A 22,451-nucleotide genomic window follows, 5' to 3' on the forward strand; every position below is an offset into this window, starting at 1 on the left:
TCTAAATATAATGTCGGTAACATACATAATTGATCAATTAAATTCAGGGGAGACAGAAAGGGTGCTACCTAAAAAGGTACTAAGAAGTGAGCTAACTTAAGGGAGCCAATATGATCTCAAGGCTCCTGAGAGGTGCGGGGAAACATAAAGATATAGGATACCTTCTTATTTCTATAACTATTAAAAATAAACTTTTGCACAGGTATTTCTTGGAGGGGCTATGGTCTAATTTTTCAAACTATGAAGTGTAATTTATAAATCAAGCTAATAAACTAAATAAGATACTGAGAAAGTGAATGCAGTCCAAGGACGGCCACTCACTCACCTCTCCTCCGGGATGAAGTCTGAATGCCCAGGACATCTCCAAACCCAACTCCGGCTGTGCATCTTAGCATCTCATGTACACTGGGCTGAGCTTTAACAGGAAACAAAAAATCATTGCAGAAAAAAATTTTCTGTAATGAATTTTTGTTGTGTAATGTCTATTTGTGTGTGTATGTGTGTGTGTGTGTGTTTGGTAATGTAACACTTCAGATTGTCTTTTCCTTTAAGTTGGCAACAATAAGAACAGAAAATCCTGTGATATTCCTTAGCCAAGTAGGAGACAGAGTCTTCCCCTTGTTGTCCAGGCATAAGCAACAAAACAGTTTCCATCTTCTGGAGGTTGAGAAATAGTAACATTGTTTGCCTCTAGAGGAAAAAAAAATCTTATATAAACCTATAGAACTTCAGGGAACATTTTCTTTTTTGAAGCTTATAATGTGGTGGCCAAAGCTAACTAACTATCTTTACCGATTTCTATCACAGTTGGTTAGACTCAGTACTGCAGACAATGTGGGCTGAGTAAATCTTAGAGAAAAAGATCGTGTGCATTGTAAGAACATCACAGCGTCCTGGGTGTCTATCCAACAGATGACAGAAGCGCCTCCTTCCCACTGGCTGTCATAACCAAAGTGTCTCCTAGACATGTCCAGATATTTCCTTGCCCCTACACACCTGCCCCAGCTGAGAACCACCGTTTTGGATTATTCACACTCGTGTGAACATAGCCTGTGGCATCTCTAAAACCTTGATCTTGCAGATCTATAATCAGGCCTGGAGGGATAGTTGGGACCCTAACCCTCAACGGTTCAGATCTTGAGTTATAGATAGAAATGGGTGGTTGAGCTGTAATCCCAGTTATGCCATTTTTCTCATGATACTAAAAATTCACTAATCTTAACTTGATGTGACAGGTAATTAGATATTCCCTTCCTGTCTCAACTTGCCCTAGGTTTAAGAAACAGCTATTCCAAGATGTTTATAATTGTTTTTAGTCAATACAAGATTTGAGTAGAGTGCTTGAATATCCAATTTGCAAATTCTTTCAGACTACTATCAGTTTATGGTTATGCTCCGGGTTTATATATGGCCTTTATCGATAGTCAATAAATGGGCCTTAATTACTAGTTCTAGGAAATAATATGTCCTGGAAAATAATAAATATTAATTATAATGAGGTTACTGGTTCACTTCAGCAACTGAACAAAATGCCTCTATTCTGATTTTCCTCCCCCTTCTAAATTTCCCATAACTACTATTTCTAACTAGTAATGTCACAATCCTAGTTTTAGACACTACAGTTCTCTACATTTTAATTCTTAATTTTACTTTCTAAGCATCACAGATCAATAGAGCTGTCTCTCTATCCAAGGGATATTAACTGCAGATCCTCACACAGATGTCCAAGGCTGTGAAATGCTCAACTAGTTTACACGCAGTGGAATAATATCAGCATATAATCCACCCACATCCTCACAAACTTCAAACCAGCTCTAGAGTATGCATGTCTGATTCAACATAAACAATGTATACATATTTGTTACACTATAATGGGTGGGAAATAAGGACAAGAACACAGTCACATTCAGTTTCAACCCCCTGCTTGGATTTCCAACCCGCTGAATATTTTTAATCTATGGTTGGCTGAATGTGCCAACCACAAAGTTTGAATCATGGTAATTGTGAACCTATTTAACTCTTACCTACTCCATGACAAGCTTTTGTTTTTGAACGCTTTGCTTTTAACCCCATATGGTTAATGCATGTTGGTAACAAAAATATCACTTGTTGAGGGTTATGTTAAGAAACATGTAACCCTTGATAACCATGAGTCCAGTCCAATGAAAATCATAAGCTTAGTTCAAACTCTATCAGGCTTTGGGGGATTTTGTTTGTAACTCAGTTGTGTGGCTCTTAAGCATGAAGTTTGTAGATACCAACTCTGTGTTACAATGTGAAAAGGCTGAACATGACTGGGAGTTCAAATGGCTCCCAAAGGTTCAGCGAATCAAGGTCTGGTCACCAGCCCATTGTTCTATAGTGAGACTTTTAGGAGGCAGGGAAGAACAGAGGACCTTAAGTCACCGGAGAAATGTCCTTGGAGGAGATCCTGCCCCATTTCTCTCTTTCTCTAGATACTCTGCTCTCCCATGCAATCACCACTATGACGTTTTGCTTTACAAAAGACTATAGAGAGATCTAAAAAGCATAAGAGCCAGGTAACTATGGTCCTCCTCGGTTGGCTTTCTCAGGTAGTTTGTCACTGTGAAAGAAGGCTGATTGACAAACACTGACAAGAAGACACTGAGCAAACCAGTGCAAGTTGGAAAACAGTGAAATTTAACTTTACTAATATCCACTTACGCGTAAGTATGAACCACATTTGTTTTTCTGAGTCTAGGTTACCATATTCAAGATGAATTTTTCTAGTTCCATCCATTTGCCTGCAAATTTCTTGATGTCATTACTTTTTACTGCTGAGTAGTACTCCATTGTGTAAATGTACCACATTTTCTTTATCCATTCTTTGGTTGAGCAGCATCTAGGTTATTTCCAGGGTCTGGCTATTACAAATAGCACTGCTATGAACACAAGTGAGCAAGTGTTCTTATGGTATAATTGAGCACCCCTTGGGTATATAGAGGCATAGCTGGGTCTTGAGGTAGACTGATTCCCAAGCTTTTGATAAATTGCCAAATTGATTTCTAAAGTAGCCCAACAGCTGAAGAGCATTCCCCTTACTCCACATCCTCTCATACTGTCTCATCTAATAACTAAAACAAAAATCAAAGCTACCAGTGGCTCTGAGCCAAGTGTTATTCCAAGTACTTTTCATTTTTGACTTGTGTGTGTGCATGTATATGTGTGTGAATTCTTCCCCTACAAGAAGAGATTTCTATTCCTTCATTGTGTTTCATCATTGAACCTACTGTTGGCGCTGCAGCTCAAATATTTGGAAGGTTGGTTGACTTCTCTGCCTTTAAGGCCAGGTTAACTTCCAGCCCAGCCACAGAGCCTTCCCAGAAAATCTAAAAGGCGAAAAAAGTCCTTCTGCTCCAGGGACTGTTCAAGTCCAGCTGTAAATCAAATCACTCCAATTTAATGACAGAAATGATCTGATAATACAGGCTATTCAGTTCTAAAATACATATCGAAAATATTCTCAATTTTTGAGCTCATAGTCTCACCTGTAATTCCAAAGTAGTTTGTCCCATCTGTTGTTTATTCTGGCAGGCCACTGAAGAATACCATGTGTTTCTTCTCATCTCTATTAGGTAATAACCCAGTTAAGAGGCAATTATTAAGCACATGCCAGCTGCTGTGCGAGGCGCCAAAGGGAGAAAACACCACCAAGTCTATCATTAGTTTTTATTTACTAACTAGTGGGGTTTCCCCTCCATGCCTGCATCAGGGCTAGCTGGAGATTGTGTACATTGGAGGATTGTAGCTAACCTTGTGCATATCTACATGAATCTTCATCCCTTCTCCTTAAGAAAAGTGCAGTGAAAACAGAACAAGAGGTGGCAGAGGGAAAAAGTCGCCAGCTGCCTCTGGGGACAAACAAGCCAGACTAGATTTTCATGTGATAAGTGTCTTGGCAGACTTCCAGTTATCTTCAAAACTGTGACCTTCTTTGTCAAGAATAGAGCTCTGGTGCATGGCTGTTCAGGGTGAGACTACATTTCCCAGCCTTCTCTATAACTATCTGCTGGCCTATGACCAAGTTCCAGTCCATCTTATGGAAGGAGAAATGTTTTCTTCTTCCTTCTCCTTTCTCCATCTGCATGGCTACTGTACTGGAGGTGTTGGCTAGGACTGGTGAGCCGTTATGGAGCATAAAGCAGAGAGACAATACCAAGAAATGTGGGTTTCTAATAGATGTGGTTCAACCAATACAGTCCTTCACTTACGGGAAGAGTAAAATTCTTCCTCATTTTAGCTGAAGTGAATATTAGCACTTCGGTCTTCTCTTCCCTCCCTTTGGTTCTAGCCATCCTGCTTATCTGGTTCCAGTTCATGCTTTCTAGATCATTTCCATTCTAAATATCACTTCATCCAAAGAACCTTCTTTCTCATCTTTAATACCTTCCCTCTGTCAGGCTCTTTTATAAATTATTCTTCTGATCTCTGGATTATGTTCTTACTGTGTTTACCATGGTTTATGTAGTCTTTTATATTTTATTGACTTCTGTCTTAATCTTTAACTTCCAAAGACTGTTTTTTTTAACATGGCTTTGATTTTATTTTCTTCATACCATACGATCATCTGTGTCCAGCATTCTGCCTGATGAATAAAAAGCAGTAAAATATTTATTGGATAAGTGATTGAGATCATTGAAAGGCATTTCCACTCCTCTAGGAACTCAGAATTCTCAAACATTCGCAGTAAAAATTGAGATATTATGCCTGTACTTGCTTAACTTCAAGTCATAGTGGGAAAGTTTTAAAGCACGAGGTTAAAGTAGTTCCCACATATTGAGATATTACACCTATACTTGTTTAACTTCAAGTCATAGTGGGAAAGTTTCACAGCACTAGGTTAGAGTAGTTCCCACATATTGAGATATTACACCTATACTTGTTTAACTTCAAGTCATAGTGGGAAAGTTTTATAGCACTAGGTTAGAGTAGTTCCCACATATGTTCAGCATCCAGACATGGCGATACTTACAAAAAGAAATTAATAGATAATACACAAACATCATTTCACAAAATGAGTGAATTATTTAAAGGGAAAATTATAGTTAGAGATTTTGCATGTTTGTATCTTATTTTTAACTATTAGCCCAAGACAATTATTACAAAGGGTAAACGAGAAAGGAAGAAAAATGTAGTAAGTATCAAATCAATGTGTATGTCAGGTAGAAAAAAGATTACCTCAATCAACATTAGTCACAGGAAGGAAGGCTATCTAAGAACAAATTATACAGGAGAACCATACACTATTAACTGGGCACTGCTTCTAATGTACGTACAGTATGCTGTGAGCTTGTTAGACTGACCCGAACACCAGCAGTTCAAGAGTTACACACAACTTCAGCCTCCATAACAAACAGTACATTACAAAGTCATACATTTTTCATCAAGCATTGGCTTTTCCCTCAATACTAAAGACAATTATAAATCTTCCAAAGAGCTGTCATGGCTTATCCCAAGAAGGGCTTTCTTTGTCCTTTGATAAAGAAGGCAGACAACTCGGTTATTTCACCCTCAAGCATTGCTAAGGATCATTCTTTCCATAGGGTACAGTAGAAGACCAGTTGCTCAGCATGAAAAATGTCAAGTCACTGGATAAATGTATCATGTATAACTGCTTAGATAAATTTCTCAGTGAAAGACTTTCCATGAAAACATTATTGAGAGCTGGGGCGGACAGTTCAAGGGGCAAATTACAAGACATATGAGCATGAGGACATGTGTTCAATCCCAGAACTCCTGTGAAAAAGTAAACTATGGTGGTATGTTTTTGTAATCCTGGTACTGGTGAGGTGGAAACCAAAGGCCCTAGGGCTTGCTGGCTAACCAGAGTGGCTGCATCAATAAGCCTCTGGTCTCAGTGAGAGAGCCTGTCTCAAAAACCAAGACAGATGATTTCCTGAGGAATGGTACCAGAAGTTGATCTCTGGACTCTAAATGTACATGCACACAATAATTTACATTTACACACACACACACACACACACACACACACAAAATGTTAATGAGAGGGAACTTAAACATGATCCTTCTGGGCTGGGGATGCAGGTCAGTGGTGAGCCCAGTGTGCACAAAGCCCTGGGTTTCACCTTCAGCTCTGCAAAAAAGGAAAATGGAAAGTACAAACAGTCCTTCCATATAGTTGTTTTTCTTCCTTGGATCTCAAATGCTGACCACAGTGTTGGTGCACATTCAGAAGCATGCTTCACCTACTTTCTGACAGCTGACATCCATGTGCACAACCCAAGGTGCAGAGCTGCCAACCAAACTGCATAAGCTCTACGTCCAGGATTTCCCTACCCTTGGACATGCAGGAGGGGTCAGCTAGGCTTCTATCATATAAAAACACTTGATGATAGATGCAAGTCCCTTCCCCTTTTCACCTCTCTCTCTCTCTCTCTCTCTCTCTCTCTCTCTCTCTCACACACACACACACACACACAGATATACACACAGAGAGACACATACTACACACATTAGTTGATTTTTCTTCAATGCCTCCCCACATCATTAGAAAAAACCCAATGTTTATAAAAACTGTATGACATTTTAATGCATTATTGTTGGAGGTTTTACATGACACCTTACTTTGTAGTGCCAGAGTTCGATTGTCCAGCTTACAAAATTCAATTTGAAACTCGTAGTGAGTGAGGGTAAATTATTTCTTCAGGGGATACAGAAAACACAAGACTATCTCGGCCACTCCTAGCTTCCCCTTCAGTAGTTTGAGCCTTAGGCTTTCTGTTCAATGGAACAGTACTGTCTATCATCTGCAGATCTGCCAGGGTAGACTTAGCAGAGAAGGGAACCCACTGTTTAAGAGAACAGATTTCTCCTCGGGCTGAATTATGGTTCAGATACTGGCGCTGTATGACTAGTTGTATGACCTTGGTAAGAATGTAAGGTCCTCGGCAAAGTATCTGACACATAATACATTTTAAATAATCAGCCCCTGCCATTTCTCCTTGGAAAATTATAATCACTGCACTAGAATTCATCTCTATTATATAAGGATGTACATAAAATAACACATCCAATAATAGAACTCTCATCAAATGGCTTTAAAGGTCACATATCATATCCTGTCTTATCACCAAAGCCAGTATGCACTCCCTAGATAGGAGGCTCATTTCTTTCTCTTTGGCTTAGGGAGGCAGAAGGCCACTCGTAATTCCTTCCAGTCTTTGAAAGCTAAGCCAGCTGTATCAGTTAATAACCTCACTAAAGGTTATCCATTACAAAGAAGGACAGACCTAATTACTCCAGTCAGCAAGGCCATTAGTTATGTCCATGGCTCCTTGTAAATTCTGTGTGGCATTTATGGGAATGACGCATACGAGGGGAAAATGTTACCAAAGCAGACACGCATTTAGCTTAAATACTAAATAGCCTCCTGCCATCTCTGAATCCATTTCATAGATAATCTGTCTTTAGAGAAACCTTCTTTCTGATTCTCTATAGCCCTGACACTTTATTTGTTTAAGCTATAAAATTTTTATTTGGATTCCATGGCCATTTCCATAAATCAAATTTGCTTTCTCTCTCCCTAAATAGTAAAACTGCACAGAGCAGCTTCCACGCTAAGAGATTTAACATCATTTCCATCTAATTTGTTAGAAACAAGCATCACTGATTTGTTTTAACCCTTTGACTGAAAGTCTAGAACCTTCTAAGTGAGACAAGCTGCTATCCTTGAAATCCTGGCTTTCGTGATCAGCTAATTTTGTTTGTTCCTTTGAAAACTTCGAAAAAAGAAACCATATTATTTTTCTCTCCAGGAACTTATTATTTTGGTTACTTTTTCTTAGGAGTGTGACCTGGTTCAGTTTCTCATGTTTATAAACACTAACAGCAAGAATGTGAACAAGATCCATGACAGAAACTTAAAAATAATAATAATAAAATCCAATATTGCAGGAAGTTAGCAGGCTTACAGGCCATTGAAAAGAGGCCCCACCTCTCAATTAAGTGAGAAAAGTAAACTGTCCCTCCTTCGGTTTCAAAATGCTGTACCAAATGGGGGCACTATCAAGGATTTCTCAAGTCCCATTAAGGGAAATTTACATTATTCCTGGATAACAAAAAAATGGAATCTGAGTTCTACCTCTGGCCCTGGGTACAGACATAACATTCTGATCCCCTCCCCTCAAAGACAGGGATGTTACTATTTCTCCCTTAAGAATTAATCTGACTGGGCCTGTCAGTCATCTGGCTAGAAGACTGCCCAAAGGAAACCTAAGTAACTGAAGGATGTGCTAAAGGGATGGAGGAATAATTAGCTCCTTACTGAGATAAACCCTTCTAATCCCCAGAAGCCCCTCCCCACTGCAGCTGCCTACTGAGCCGCTATGCAGCACTGTGGCGCCTGCCACAGTTCGAACTCTTCAGAGTTCTAACTCGAAAAAGTGTAGCTTTTCCTTCTCCTTCTTTTAAAATCTTGTTCTTTCGGATACTGGCCAAAAGCCTAAGCAGGCTTTTCCTGAGACTTTGCGTTCTATTCTTTCTCTGAAGCTCCCCCCACACCCCCCGCTTCTGCCACACAGCTGCTGGTTGTCCTTCATCGCTGAACACGCTGGCTTTCCTGGACTCTAAAAGGTAAGGCCTTCAATCTGCCTCCCCCCTCCTTCCTCCCAGCAGCTGCTAGAATTCCCATCTCACCTACCCTGTGGTTTGCATCTCAAACTCTAGGGAAACTGTACCAGGCCTTCTTTGTGAGCCCTCTTCTAAATGCTTTTATCAATGAGGCTAGGAACTCAGAATGGAACCCACATTTTATGGGGATCACCAGAGTGTTTTATAGACATGTACTATGCAGTGTTGGACAGAGATAACAGAAAAGTATCTCTCCTGAGTAGTAAGTCCAGACCAACATTCAAAAAGGTTTACTGTGTCCCATTTTAATTTTTCTGCACCGGGCATGGTGGTGCATGCCTGTAATCCTAGCTTTCGGGAGGGTGAAGCAGGAAGAAACTCATCTGGGGCAAGCCTGGGCTACCTAGTGAGTTCCACATGAGCCAAGGCTAGAGTGGGATTTCCCCCCACTGCAAAACAAAATCCACACAAAACAACAACAACCTCCCCAAATATGTGCCTATAAAATACTCATACAAATATCTTGTTTAAATAATTCCTTATGCGAATGAGTTACATAGAAAATAAAAGATGAAATTATACATTCTTCTGATGTCATGGGAATCTAGTCTTTCCTCCGATGGCCCAACTAATTCTATTATTTTTCCTCAGTGTAATTTTTGGAAGAATAGGTAGGTAAAGGTATTTTGATACAGTAATAATATTAGCTAAATTAGAATTTAATTACCAATTGTTTGCTTGGGTCATTACAGGATAAAGAGGAGTTTCTGGAAATTACTATAAAACTGTTTTGCAATCCCCTGTGCACAGAGAGGAGAGATGACAATTATAATATTCTAATGTAACATGAGATGTCAGAGGCAGCAGACCTGTGGGACTACACTTAGAAGTCCCAAGTGCAAGGTGACCATTTTTGCCTCTCCAGAGTGGCACAGGGCTGGGCCAGGAGGACTGCTCAGTAGTAACAACGCTTGCCACGGAACAATGATGAGCTCAGACCCTCAGCACCCACGTTAAAAGTCTGCTGTGGGCAGCATGCGTTTGTAATCCCGGCGCTTGCAGGGACAGGAGAGGCCTGGTGGTGTAGCCACATTGACCAGCTCCAAGTCCAGTGAGAAACCCTGTCTCAAAACACAACAAGGTGGACGACAACCACTGAAAACATCCGATACTAGCCTCTGGCTTCTACATGTATGTACATACATGAACATGCACACAAAGAATGGCACAGAGGCAACGGAGAAGTAAAACACATCTGGGGTGGTTATTACCTAATTTATATGAGTATATAGCACATAGCTGCCAAATATATCAAAGGATAAGGCAAGCTGCATGTTGCAGAAGCCAAGAGAGTTAAAGAGAAATGAGCCCTGAAAAATTGGCTGGCAGGTTCTGTTTACTATTTCTAAGACTCACTTGAGACACTAGAGAAAAGTACATATTCCTAGACCCACCATGTAAGTGCCCATTCATAAGGAGCAGGAAGCAGAGGCAGCATCAGGAATAATAGCATGTCAAGTTCTTACAAACACTGCCTTATCTTACACTAAGAAGAATCTAATTAGGTCAGTACTAATATTAAAGAAGATGAAGTCCCTGAGTTCGAGGCCATCTTGGTCTACAGAGTGAGTTCCAAGACAGCTAGGGCTACCTTAACTTGAAACCTTGACTTGGAAAAACAAACAAACAAACCAAAGAAGAGAAAGTCACAAACGGACAGAGAGTGCTGAAGAGCTGCCCCAAGATGCTCTGCAATGGGTGGAAGGAGGAGGGCCAAACTAGGCAAATATACTTCCGAGTTCTCTCAGTATTGCTCAGTACTTAAACTCCCAGCCCAGTAAGGTCAAACGAGGGAAATACTGACTGAGAACAATCTCTTCTGGTGGAGAAACTGAAACCCCAAAAGTGAAGTGCTTTTTCTACGACAGATTCTCACAGCACATGTTCAGGGAAAAGCCAACCACTACTTGACACCATCTTTGCTCAAATACTCCTCTATACATGCTCCTCTAGGGAGGAAGAGAGCCGGCTGTATTAAAAGCCATCTTGTTAGCTCGTGATGTGCTTCTGTGGCCACAGTGCTGTTCTGGGGAAAAGTCCACCACTTCCTACCCGGCGTCTGGACACATGCCAACCAGAACAACAGATTCTTTATTTTGGAGATTTTCAGAATAGCGGATGGAAAGAAGAGCTACCATCCCTAAAGGAAGGTGGGAATGGACAAAGAGGAGTTATGACTGATGTGATGTGTAGGTTTGTGGGTCCATGTGTGGGTGCCTCTATGTGTGTGGGGTGTACAGCTGTGCACCTGTGGGAGGCAGAGGCATGAGTATACACTGTTGTACATATGCATCTGGAAGCCAGAAGTTGACTTTTATTTTTCCCACCTTAGCTTTAGAAGAGGTTCTCTTTATGAACCAGAAGTTCAGCACCTGGCTAGGACTGATCAGGAAGCCCACAGGACTCACCTGCCTCTGCCCCACCGCTGGTGTTTGATTAGAGATAAATGCTACCCTACCTGTCTCTGATGTGGGCATGAGGGATCTGAACTTGGATCCTAATGCTTTCACAGCCAGCACTTTCTGTACTGAGCTACCTTCTCAGGTCTGACTGGTAAAATCTGAGGAGGGAAATAAATAGTAATTCTGATAAGTTTCTGGAGGGTGACCTTCCTCCTGCCAAACTGGCCACGCTAAAACCTTAGTCTATAGCAAACACAATTAGGTCTTTGCTCTGGTGTAGCACATACAAGTAGGCATAATACCCAGATGGTCAGGTTGATCCCACGCTGAAACTACACACATTTGATATGCCAGAGCAGGTCAGAGGCCTTATTTATTGAAATTGTACCTTGTAGCTCCTAAACAATCAAGGTGAGCTTCCGAGACCACCCCCAGGATGATAACCATCTATTCCAGATAAGAGGACGGTACCACACAATGACGTAGTCACAACAGAAAGGCAGCTGTTCCCATGTCAAACCAACCTTCATCACCTCCACCTGCAGGTCTTCATTGAGCGAAGGCGTCACTTTCACGGCATTCAGGATCTGATTGAGCAGCTGCTTCTCATCAGAGTCGGTCTCCATGGAGACAAACCTCTCTTCTGACAGCAGCTTCTGTAAAGAGGCACAAGGCAGTGATTGCAGCCTTTTCTGTTATAGCTTATTATGGGGTGATGCTCATTTTTCTTACGCAGGAGTATCTAGCTGGAGGTCATCAGGCAAGAACTCATGCAACGTACCACTGAAAGGAAAAATGCCTAACACTTCAGAAGAATGGGTTCCGGAAAACCTATCTTTCTCATGGTAGGTAATTCGCTCTCCACTTCAGCCAGTAAAAATGCTATGTGCTAGCCATTTCGGTTATTCAGGCAGTCGGGCATAAAGGATGAGTGTGTGAGAAGGAACCCACCCCACAAAACAGGTACTCACAGGCATTCTCCTGCTACGTGTATAAGTTTTGTCACGTGAAAGGAAAAGGTCTTGGAAGCACAAGTTCATTTTTCAGATATTTATGCTTTTATTACCTAATGGGAGCCTCATTTGTCCAGAAATTATCCACAAATCTTAATATATATCCCACTAGAAAAATGAAGAATCTGCTTGCATGAGGACATCAGGGCACAATGCTTATTTCCCCAAAATTTCTTCTATGCTTATGAACCTACGACTCTACTCTCTCACACGTCTCTAGAATTTCACAGATGAGGCATCCAAAAGACATGAAAAATGTGCCCTGGGGAATGAGCAGAGGGCGTTTGGCATGGCCTGACACTAGAGAGGGACACACAGCTTGAGTCACATCCTCAAGTCAGAACGCTGCCAGCACTCACGGTACACTCTACGCCGCCTCCCCGTGAAAAGCCCAGCTCTCACCCACAAGGACTGCGATTAAGTCGTTCTCACTGATTCTGAATTGGTGCAATGGATATTTTTTTTTCCCCACTGAGACTCGGCATAGGACTTTATATGTATTCTGGGCCCAGTTTGTTCTTTTCCATTGTAAGTTAGCTGCAGTAGGAACCCCAGAGGAGTCCAGAGCCGAGGTTCATATTGATGCTGTCTTGCAGTGGGGCAGAAGTTCCACATTTGTGTCTAACGTCACCAGGGAGCAAGGACTCATAAAAGGAGACCGGTCGGCCATTAATCACCAACATGAATACAATTAAGCAAGCTCTAGAAAACATGGAACCCCCCCCCCCCCCCAGCTTTAAATGCCGCAGACTTGGAAAGACAAACACAATGGGAAATCTATACGATGCTAGAGAAAACAGAAAAATGCAGCAGGTCAAAACAACTCCTTATTTATTTCTACAGATGGTCCAATTTCAGAAATCAAAGCCTTTGAAGAACATTAACAATGACACATTAAAATTTCCTATGGCTTTTTTTTGTTGTTGTTGCTGTTGTTGTTAAAATACACATTATTTACTCCCAATCCACTGAGGCTAAAGGAGCTGATTTCTGGCTCATATGGCTTCACCTTATAAAAGCAACGTGTTTAGACAGCCATCACCTTTCTCATTTGGGATCAGAGCCACTCTGCGTGGTGTAAAACACAAATGCTCAGAGAAAGACATGTGTTCAAGTAATCTCACTTTTTGGATTAGACCAAAGAATTTTTTCTTTTCTTCCCACCTTTGTCATAGAAACACAACATATTAATTCATTCATCAATCTAACTGTAGAATTTTAAAAAAGCAAAACAAGTTCAGATTCAGAAAGACAAATACGATGTTTTTCTCTTATTCCCAGGGCTTGTATTTTACAGAGATACATAAAGTCATACATGTGTCTGTAGAAGGAAGATGTATGGGGGAAAGAATGGAAATGGGGGATTAAGAAAGAGGAAACAGAGGGGCTAGGGGAGGAGAAACACAGGGGCTGGGGGGAGAGGGCGAAGAGAGTAGGGTGAATGCTATATATTTTATACATGTATGAAATACCTTTATGATACCTCATTACCAAGCATGGTGAATATATGCCAATCAAAATGCCATGTCATAGTCAGGAAAATGGGTACAACAAAAATCATTTATTCAGTCACTCCTAGAAAAATAAGCATCATGGCTTCTCTCATTTGTGATTAGCAGGTACCATGTAGAAACAAACAAACAAAAGTCATGTATGGCTACCTGGCATGAAAACAGAAGGGAACTGTCTAGAGAAACACAGGGGACTAATGGTGGTGAAGGGAGAACAGGGAAGCTAGGGTATACGGGGAGTCCGCTCAATGTATGATATGTAATTGCATACAAATTTAATAAGAGAAATTGATGAAGAAGATCATATAAAATCTTTTTACTTTACTCTCAATCCCGATTACACCAAATCACAGATGTGGAATGTGGACGAGATCTGAATGGATATAAACTGAGGGCTTAGCTGGGTCCCTGTCAATCAGTGTTTTACTACAGCGGCTCAACCAAGTAATACTGTGTCCAGAGACATTCTGGAGGCAATAAGAAGATCGTGTCCCTTCTGGAGGTATCCTATTAATTCAATCACATTTTCAGACAGCTAGTATTTAAAATGCTAATGATTTGCCCTTTCAATGCCAGTGTGGTCTGTCAGCTTCTGTCACGTGACTGCATGCAGTTAAAGTCATACCTGCATCCCGGCCAAAGCATGTTGGGCCAGCTTCACGTTCTTTGATTCCAACGCCAACTGGAGAGGCAGCAGGCATTTCTCCCTGGCAGACAGAGAAGTGCAACATGTGAGCTTGGCAAAACTGGCAGTCATGCACTGTAGGCCTTAGGATGCACCCCTCCCCCACCCCAACCACCACCACCCCAACCACCACCACCACTACTACCCCAACTCCCCAACCACAAAAAAAAAAAAACTAGAACCCTTCATGAAATTACACATGATTTAAAGAGAAACAAAGCTGTGCAGAAATACTAATACACCAGGAGCCCGCCTTATTAATGTGGCTGCAGGAAGAACAAATACAATTACATGCTTTCTCCTTCCTTGGATTAATGAGTTGCTCATACCCGGTACATCATGGACGGCAACTCTAGGGAGCAGCATTTACATCAATTTCTATGTCCCATGCAGAGCCCTTTCCCTACCTAGGAAGTCATTGTATCACCTCTAGCATTTTTTATCCATATAAATTAAAATCCTATTAAATTTGCCAATTCTTCCCAACTCAAAGAATACCACAGTCATTAATAATTTTAAATTTTCTTCCTGTAGTCTCTATCAAGTCCAGAATACGCATATTCCCATGACATAAATATAACCACATAACAGCAGGTTGGTTAACGAGAGGCATACACAAACAATATGAAAGACAGAGCTATTTGGGTTGCCGAAAGTTTAAAAACAAAAACAAATAAACAAAACAGAATTAAAGTATGTTAGGAATTAGCCAAAAGAGCCACAAAGACAAAGATATTTTGTATTAGAGTTTATTTGCATTCACCTTAAATAATTAAATAGGTCCAGAATTTTAATCAATTAACTCATTATTTGCAATTTTAATCAACCATCATTCCCCCATGGGTTCCAGCGGTACAACAGAACAAATGTCACTTCATTTTTCCTGTCTACCTCGAATACACCAAAGCAGCCCCACTGTTTTTGAAAATCTGTTTGCATTTTCAGCATAAGCCAGAAAGATAAGTGAGTGAGCCACAGGGTTAGAATCTGGGGTGTCATTTGTTGGGGAACAGGGGTTACTGCTATAGAATACAATGGAACAGAAGGTTAATTATAGCCTTGATTTCTTCCTGTCTACCCCACAGCTTTGCAGCCTTCCTGCGGAATCTTCTAGCAGCAGCTCCCTACTGACAAAGTGTCAGAGTCTTTGACACTCCCTGATGGCAGCTGTGCCACAGCTGACAACAGCCCAGCAGGAAGAACACTTGGGGCCTAATCTTTCTCACCTCTCCCCTTGCCAACCCAAGGATCCAACGTCCATTTTTACAGGATAATGGACGGCAGCTCTGCCAGGTTTCGTGAGGTACAACCTTTGGCAGATAAATGAATTGCCCAAATATGTCACTTCCAGATGGGTGGTTGTAACTTTGTTGCTGTTACTGGTTTTATCTGCCCTTCATGCAAAAGCCCTGCTGGTTACAGAAGGAAAAGATGAGGCTTCCAATTTTGTGTCTTTTGTTCATCCATAACCAGTGCATAGTTTGGAAAATTAATTCGGAAGGTAAAAACAGAAGGAGGAGGAGGGGTCTTGGACTGATGGGGTAACAGCAGAAGCAGCCCTGGACTTTACCTGTAAACCCTGAAACAATCAAATCTCCATTAGGATGAATTTTCCATGAAAGAACTTTCATCTCCAACTTCGCATCAAATCCAACAGTAAGGACATAGCTCCAAGAAGCCACTCAGGAAATCCAAAGTCCTCACAGCTAAATGGATGCAGCAGGAGTCACCCACGAGGTAGCCGCAGGCTGACACTGCACACACATTACGTATTCTAGATCAAGGCTAGCGTGAGTGCCACATCCAGCAACCATAGCCATTCAAATTTTTGTAAATGCCCCCTGGGAAGCAATATTATGTTCATACTCAACTAAAAACTCACTACCACCCATCTGCACCCATCCTTCCATCTGCATGTGGTCCCCTAGTCCTTCCTCTATCCCGTGACTGATTTGAGGTAGGTTTCAGACAAATTCCAGGTCTGTATCATGACTCTGAAGCACCTTCCTAGTCTGTTCTCCATGCTGCTCTGAAGGCTGGTAGGGTGGGACTGTTTCAACAAGGTTTGTGCTGAGTTGACAGGTATCAGTGTGAAGGCCATGGGCTATGGATTCATTAAGACCTGAACCAAACTGTAATATTGTTAGTTCTTAGCTTCCCATCCATTGAAAGGGACAGTCTCAAAGCCAATACTGAGCTGGGCACAATGATTTAGACCTCTGCAATCCGAGAACTTGGGAGGTTGAAGCAAGGGTATGGCTGCAAGTTTGAGGCCAGCCAGGTCAGATCTTGTAGTGAGAGAGACGCTTATGCAAAATAAAACAGAATAAAAACCAATCCTGAAGAGCTGAAGTAAGGAGTGGGTCCTGCAGCACACGGAGTAGCAGGATTTTTCAGTACAAAAACAGCTGTGCATTTCACGTGGTCTCTGTTAGAACTGCTCAGCTCTGCCAGACATAGAGGCAGCCGCAGACAACAGGTAAGTCAACGAACACGGCCATGTTGCAATAAGCCTGTACTTATGAAACCAGACAAGGGGCCAGATCAATTCTGCATACTAGCCTGTCCAGTCCTGGCACAGATCATGCCCTAGATCATGGGCTAAGCAAATCAAACCTTCTCATGTATCCAGAACGCTTTTACAGGATATGGGGCTAACTGCCTCAGAAGGGCATCAGCAAAACCAAAGATGGCACCCAAATCTCTTTTAGAAAATAGGCGCTTTGAATGAACATCACTGTAGGCAAAGACTTCACTGGGCATTAAACCAAGGCATTCTGCCCATGTATTGAGTTAACATTTGGTATCTACAGTGTGCCAGGCACCATGTACAGATCTGGGCATGAGCCAACATGGAACAGGACAGAGCAGGTGTGTTTGTTCATTTGTATTCAGAAGGAACTAGAAGAAGAAAAATGTTCTTAGCATGTACTGCTTCTATATTTAGCTTATCTATTACTACAACTTTAAAATAAGCCTTCTTATCCTTGGGTCACACTTGAAAAAGCTTGGGTTCAGGGAAGATCTGCAGCCTGTCTAAATTCACTTAATTCAAATGTATCAAAGAGAATTCAAATCTAAATCTCCCTGATATTCTAAACCAAATCCCGCCTAACCTCCTTTAGGATTAAAAGTGCAGAGGCAGAGGCAGGCGGATTTCTGTGAGTTCGAGACCAGCCTGGTCTACAAGAGCTAGTTCCAGGACAGGCTCCAAAACCACAGAGAAACCCTGTCTCGAAAAACCAAAAAAAAAAAAAAAAGTGCAGAGCAAAGCAAGAACAGTTGTTTCTTAACCATTTGTAGGTCACAGATAGGAAAAAATGTAGTATAAAGGGGCACAGCAGAGGGGAGCTGTGCGCTCAAACCACATTACACACATGAATGAAAATGTCCTTGTGAAACCCAGTACCATGTACAATGAAAACAGGTCAGTTAACAACATTGCACAGGGGCTGGGGAGGTAGGTGACTAAACTGCTTGCCACACAGCCTGAGGCCAGAGTTCAGAAGCCCCATAAAAACTGGGCCCTATGGCAGCCACCCATAACCTGAGCACTTGGGAGATCGAGAGAGAAGATCCCCCAGGACAAACTGACTAGCTAAAGTAACCGAGTGTTCACTCTACTGCTGTAGGAAGCACTCTGTCCAGAGAAATTTGGGGGAAGTAAAGATGATTTAAACTTACAGATTATAGTCCATCACTGAGGGAGGCCAGGGCAGGAGCTCACGTGAGAACTTGAAGCAGAAACCATGGAGGAATGCAAGCCCTCATGAGCTCTCCCCTCCCCACTCCTCCCTCCAAAGAGTTGTTTATTTGTGTGTGTGTGTGTGTGCACGCAGGGGCTTGCAGAGGCTAGAAGAGGGTGTTGGATCCCATGGAACTGGAGTTATAGGTGACTTTGTGGTGCAGGATAATTGTATTCTGTCAATCATGTTTTAAATAAATGCTGATTGGCCAGGTAGGAATTATAGGCTGGTTAACCAGACAGGAAGTAGAGGCGGGGCAATGGGAACAGGAGAATTCTAGGAAGGAGGAAGCCCATTCCTCCCAGTCCTGCCCAGACCATTGAAAAAGCAGGATGTGATCTGCCCCACTGAAAAAGGTACCAAGCCATGTGGCTAACATAGATAAGAATAATGGGTTAATATGAGTTATAAGAGCTAAGACGAAGCCCGAGCTAATGGGCCAATCAGTTTATAACCTAATGTAGATTCTCTGTGTGATTTTCTCTGGGACTAAATGGCTGGGGAACTGGGCAGGACAGAAACTCCAACAAGCAGGACCTCATGTTACAACTCTGTGTTGTCTGATGGGAATGGATTGTTAGATTTCCTACAAAAGCATCAAATGCTCTTAAACTCTCTCCAGCCCCTTAGTCAGCAAATATACATATACAAACACACACACATATACACAAATACATACACATAGGCATATATATACATATATACATACACAGACATATATATGTAAATATACATACATACACAGACATATATATATATATATATATATATATATATATATATATGTACTACCTATAATGGCCTAAGACCTTATACTGGCAACATGACTCAACCAGATGCCATTTAGGAAAAGGGAACTTTCAACTGAGAAAATACCTCCACCAAATTGGCTCCAGGGCATACCTGTGGTACATTTTTTTTTTGATTGATTGATGATGGATGTGGGAGGGGCCAGCTCACTGTGGGCAGTATTACTCCAGGAATAGTGTCCTTGGAACTATAAGAAAGCAGGCTAAGCAAGCCATGAGGAGAAATCCAGTAAGCAGTATTCCTCCATGGCCTCTATCAGTTTCTGCCTCCAGGTTCCTGTCTTGAGTTCCTACCTGACTCCTTTTGATGGTGGATTGTGATGTGCAAGTGTAAGAGAAACAAACCCTTTCCTCCCCAAGTTGCTCATGTTCTTGGCATTTTGTCACAGCGGTAGGATCCATAAGATGGGCCTCCTACATCAACGACCAATCAAGACAATCCCCACAGACATGTCCACAGGTTGATCTGATCTGAGCATTCCCTAATGGATACTTCTCAGGTGACCCTGGGCTGTGTCAGCAGACAGTCAAAGGAATCAAAGGTCATTTGGACACTGAAATTGACAAGCTCTGGATTTACAGAGAGATTCTGTCTTCGCAAATAAAGTGGAGAACAACCGAGGAAGACATTCGACATCAACTTGAGGCCTTCACACGCATGTGGACACAAGCACCTACACACATGTGCCTACATGTATGAAATATACGCATGTACATAAGGAGTTTTTTTTTTTTTTTTTTTTTTTTGGTTTTTCGAGACAGGGTTTCTCTGTAGCTTTGGAGCCTGTCCTGGAACTAGCTCTTGGCTCTTGTAGACCAGGTTGGCTTTGAACTCATAGAGATCCACCTGCCTCTGCCTCCCAAGTGTACAAGTTATTTAAAAATAAACAAGTAACTAAGAGAATCTGTCAAAATACTTTCTTCCAGACAAATTGTATTAGTCACTTCTTGATTGGTTACTTCTGTGATGAAACACCATGACCAAGGCAACTTATAGAAGGAAGTATTTACTTGGGGCTTGCAGTCCTAGAGAGATAAGAGTGTATCGCCACCACTGCAGGGATATATGGATGCAGGTAGTCATGGCAACTGGAACAGTAGCTGAAAGCTGAGGGCTCACATCTGGAACCACAAACAGGAAGTGGAGAGCAAACTAGGGATGTCAGGAGTCTTGTAGACAAGCCACCCTCAGTGACACACTCCCATCAACAAGACCATACCGACTAAGCTCCCACAAACATCAGTAACTGGGGGCCAAGTATTCAAATAACTGAGAATATGGGAGACAGCTCATTCAAACCACCACAGGAGGGAATATATTATTTTCTAGGAGACTCATGTTGCTTTCCCCCTCCCACCAGTACCACAGGGATCCCTAGTCCCTGCTCTGAGGGGAAAGAACTCTGCCCGACATGGTAGAAACTTAAGGGTCTGTGCTGAGTCAAAGGCTGTTTTGATGGCTTGGCTGGGTTTAGGATTCTGTTAAATAGTCTCTGACAAGATTCCACAATGATCCCTGGGCACAGGACATAGGGGGACAATGGACTGTCTTTCCATCTAAGTCCCTCAGCCCCTCTTATCCTACAGCTTCAGAGCAGAGTTTCTGTCTTAGATCCTGGCTTCAGCTGGAAAGGAACACATGCAAGAATCAACAGAACTCATGGGACACATCTGATTGCCTTCCCAGCTCTGTGACATCATTAAAACCCTCCAGCCTTCCTTTTGTAAAGTGACTTTAATGAGAGTGTGTGACAGGCCTGTTAATTGGAGCTCAGGATAAGATTTATAATAAAGATGCGACACTGCACACACTCAGTCCCCTTGCACCTTCAGAGCACAGATAAATCATCTTTGGATCTTTCTAAATGGTGCCTTGTTCGGAAAAAAAGCACAGGAAAACAAACATCCATTTGCATTTAGTGGGCACTGTCTATGCACAGGCATGTGCAAATTCATTCTTGTCTAATGAACTGAAGGCAGCAGGCTTCAGTTTCAGGGCCTGACATGCCATTATTTCTTGAAAAATAATTAGCAGGATGCCATTCTCATACCCGAGACATTATCTCCTGACACAGTGCCTGGTCATGTCAAGGAGACCAAACCGTCTCCTTAACTGCTCTGTCACAGATCACAGACCAGCTTCATTAGGCTTGAAGGTGACAGAGGACAAAGGGAAATTTAAAAAAGAATGGGAGAGAATTACAACTTGATAACAATGACCCGCAAACATGAGCAGAAATGAGAATGTCTCGTAAAATCACAGAGTTTTCAGAGTTTGAGGTGCTTCTTCTTTGATACCCTGGCGGGAAGTATCAATAAGTCACTTTGTATTCATGAGGTCACTCCCCATGACTCTGATCTGAGCCATGTATTAAGTCACCATATGATAATATAGTATCTCTTGTTGAAATCAGTGGCTTTTATGTACAATATGCCATGCTGCACGACGTCATATTTACCTTCATAATTACAACACATAAAAGTTAACTACAAAACCAAAATTCGTATTTTATTGAGTTACGCCCTTTGAAGGTGCAGATATGCTATGCTTTGAACATGGCTTGTTGCCACCAAAACTCACACTGGGGTTCGGTCCCCAGAGCAGCAATGCTGTGAGTGAGGCTGGGTAGGAAGTGTCTGGCCACAGCGGAAGGGCTGTCCTGCAGGGATTGATGCTCTCTCTCAGGACTAAGTTCTTGCTTTCTTGGAACTAGATGAGCTGCAATTAAGAGTGGGGACAGCAACTTCAACTCTGCCTTCTATCTGTTGGTACTGTTTGTCCTTGTCACGTTCCCCAAGATGGAAGCAGCTCATCATCATTACCCAAGGCCATGAAGATGCCAGACGCATGATGCTCAACCTCCTAGCCTCCAGAATAATAAGACCAAGCAAGCATCTTTTAAAAATAAATTACTCTCTCACATGTATTCTGTCATATCAAGAAAAAAATAGTCTAAGACAAGATTTAATTGTGCATTAAAAAAAATTGAAACTAACAGGGCCAAGATTCCAAGACCCCAGGGGAGAACTTCCTATTTTTCTTAAGCTAACCAAACAGTATTAAGCTGCCTCCTAAGTCTTTATCTTTATATTCAAAGATTAGCGCATCTCTCAACCTCATCACAGAACCTTCTTTTCTTGGTGGATGGCGATTAATACAGAGACTCCTGACTGAGCAACGTGTAAAGAACAAGAGACTATGGAGTGCTCAGTTCTAAATGAGGCTCGGGATTACCAAAGAACAGGGGGCATGAAGACTGTAAGAGTCAGAGGCAGTGGACAAACAGCAAACTGTGGTTTTTGAACATGACAGGGCTGCTGCACTTACTCATGGCAGTTGTAAATGCAAGCATAAGACATGCACAAGTGATGTGGGATGCCCCTCTGTATGCCGTGAATATGTTTTATTATCACTGGTTATTAAAGAAGCTGATTCGGCCAATAGCCAGGAAGAGTCATGCCAGGCAGGAAATCCAAGCAGAGATACAGGGAGAAGGGCAGAGTCAGAACAGATGCTAACAGACATTGGGAAAGCAAGATGTGAGGTAACAACCATGAGCCTCATAGAAATGGGTTAATTTAATTGTAAGAGCTAACTAATAATAAGCCTGAGCT

General features: G+C 41.9%; 1 protein-coding gene across 3 annotated transcripts in view; it reads right to left on the bottom strand.

The window, feature by feature from the left end:
• Positions 1–22,451, bottom strand: part of Arfgef3 (ARFGEF family member 3) — a 156,077-nt gene that overhangs the window by 92,599 nt on the left and 41,027 nt on the right. For all 3 annotated transcript variants that reach the window (XM_041653286.1, XM_041653285.1, XM_041653287.1), the window contains exons 3-4: positions 14,222–14,303; positions 11,597–11,728 (exon numbers count right to left, since the gene is read on the bottom strand). In XM_041653286.1, coding sequence (XP_041509220.1) covers positions 11,597–11,728; positions 14,222–14,303 — 214 coding nt within the window. The remainder of the gene's footprint in view (positions 1–11,596; positions 11,729–14,221; positions 14,304–22,451) is intronic.

The sequence above is a fragment of the Microtus oregoni genome, unplaced genomic scaffold (assembly GCF_018167655.1).
Source record: "Microtus oregoni isolate MIOR12 unplaced genomic scaffold, Mior012 000006F_ref0000085, whole genome shotgun sequence".
NCBI lineage: Eukaryota > Metazoa > Chordata > Mammalia > Rodentia > Cricetidae > Microtus > Microtus oregoni.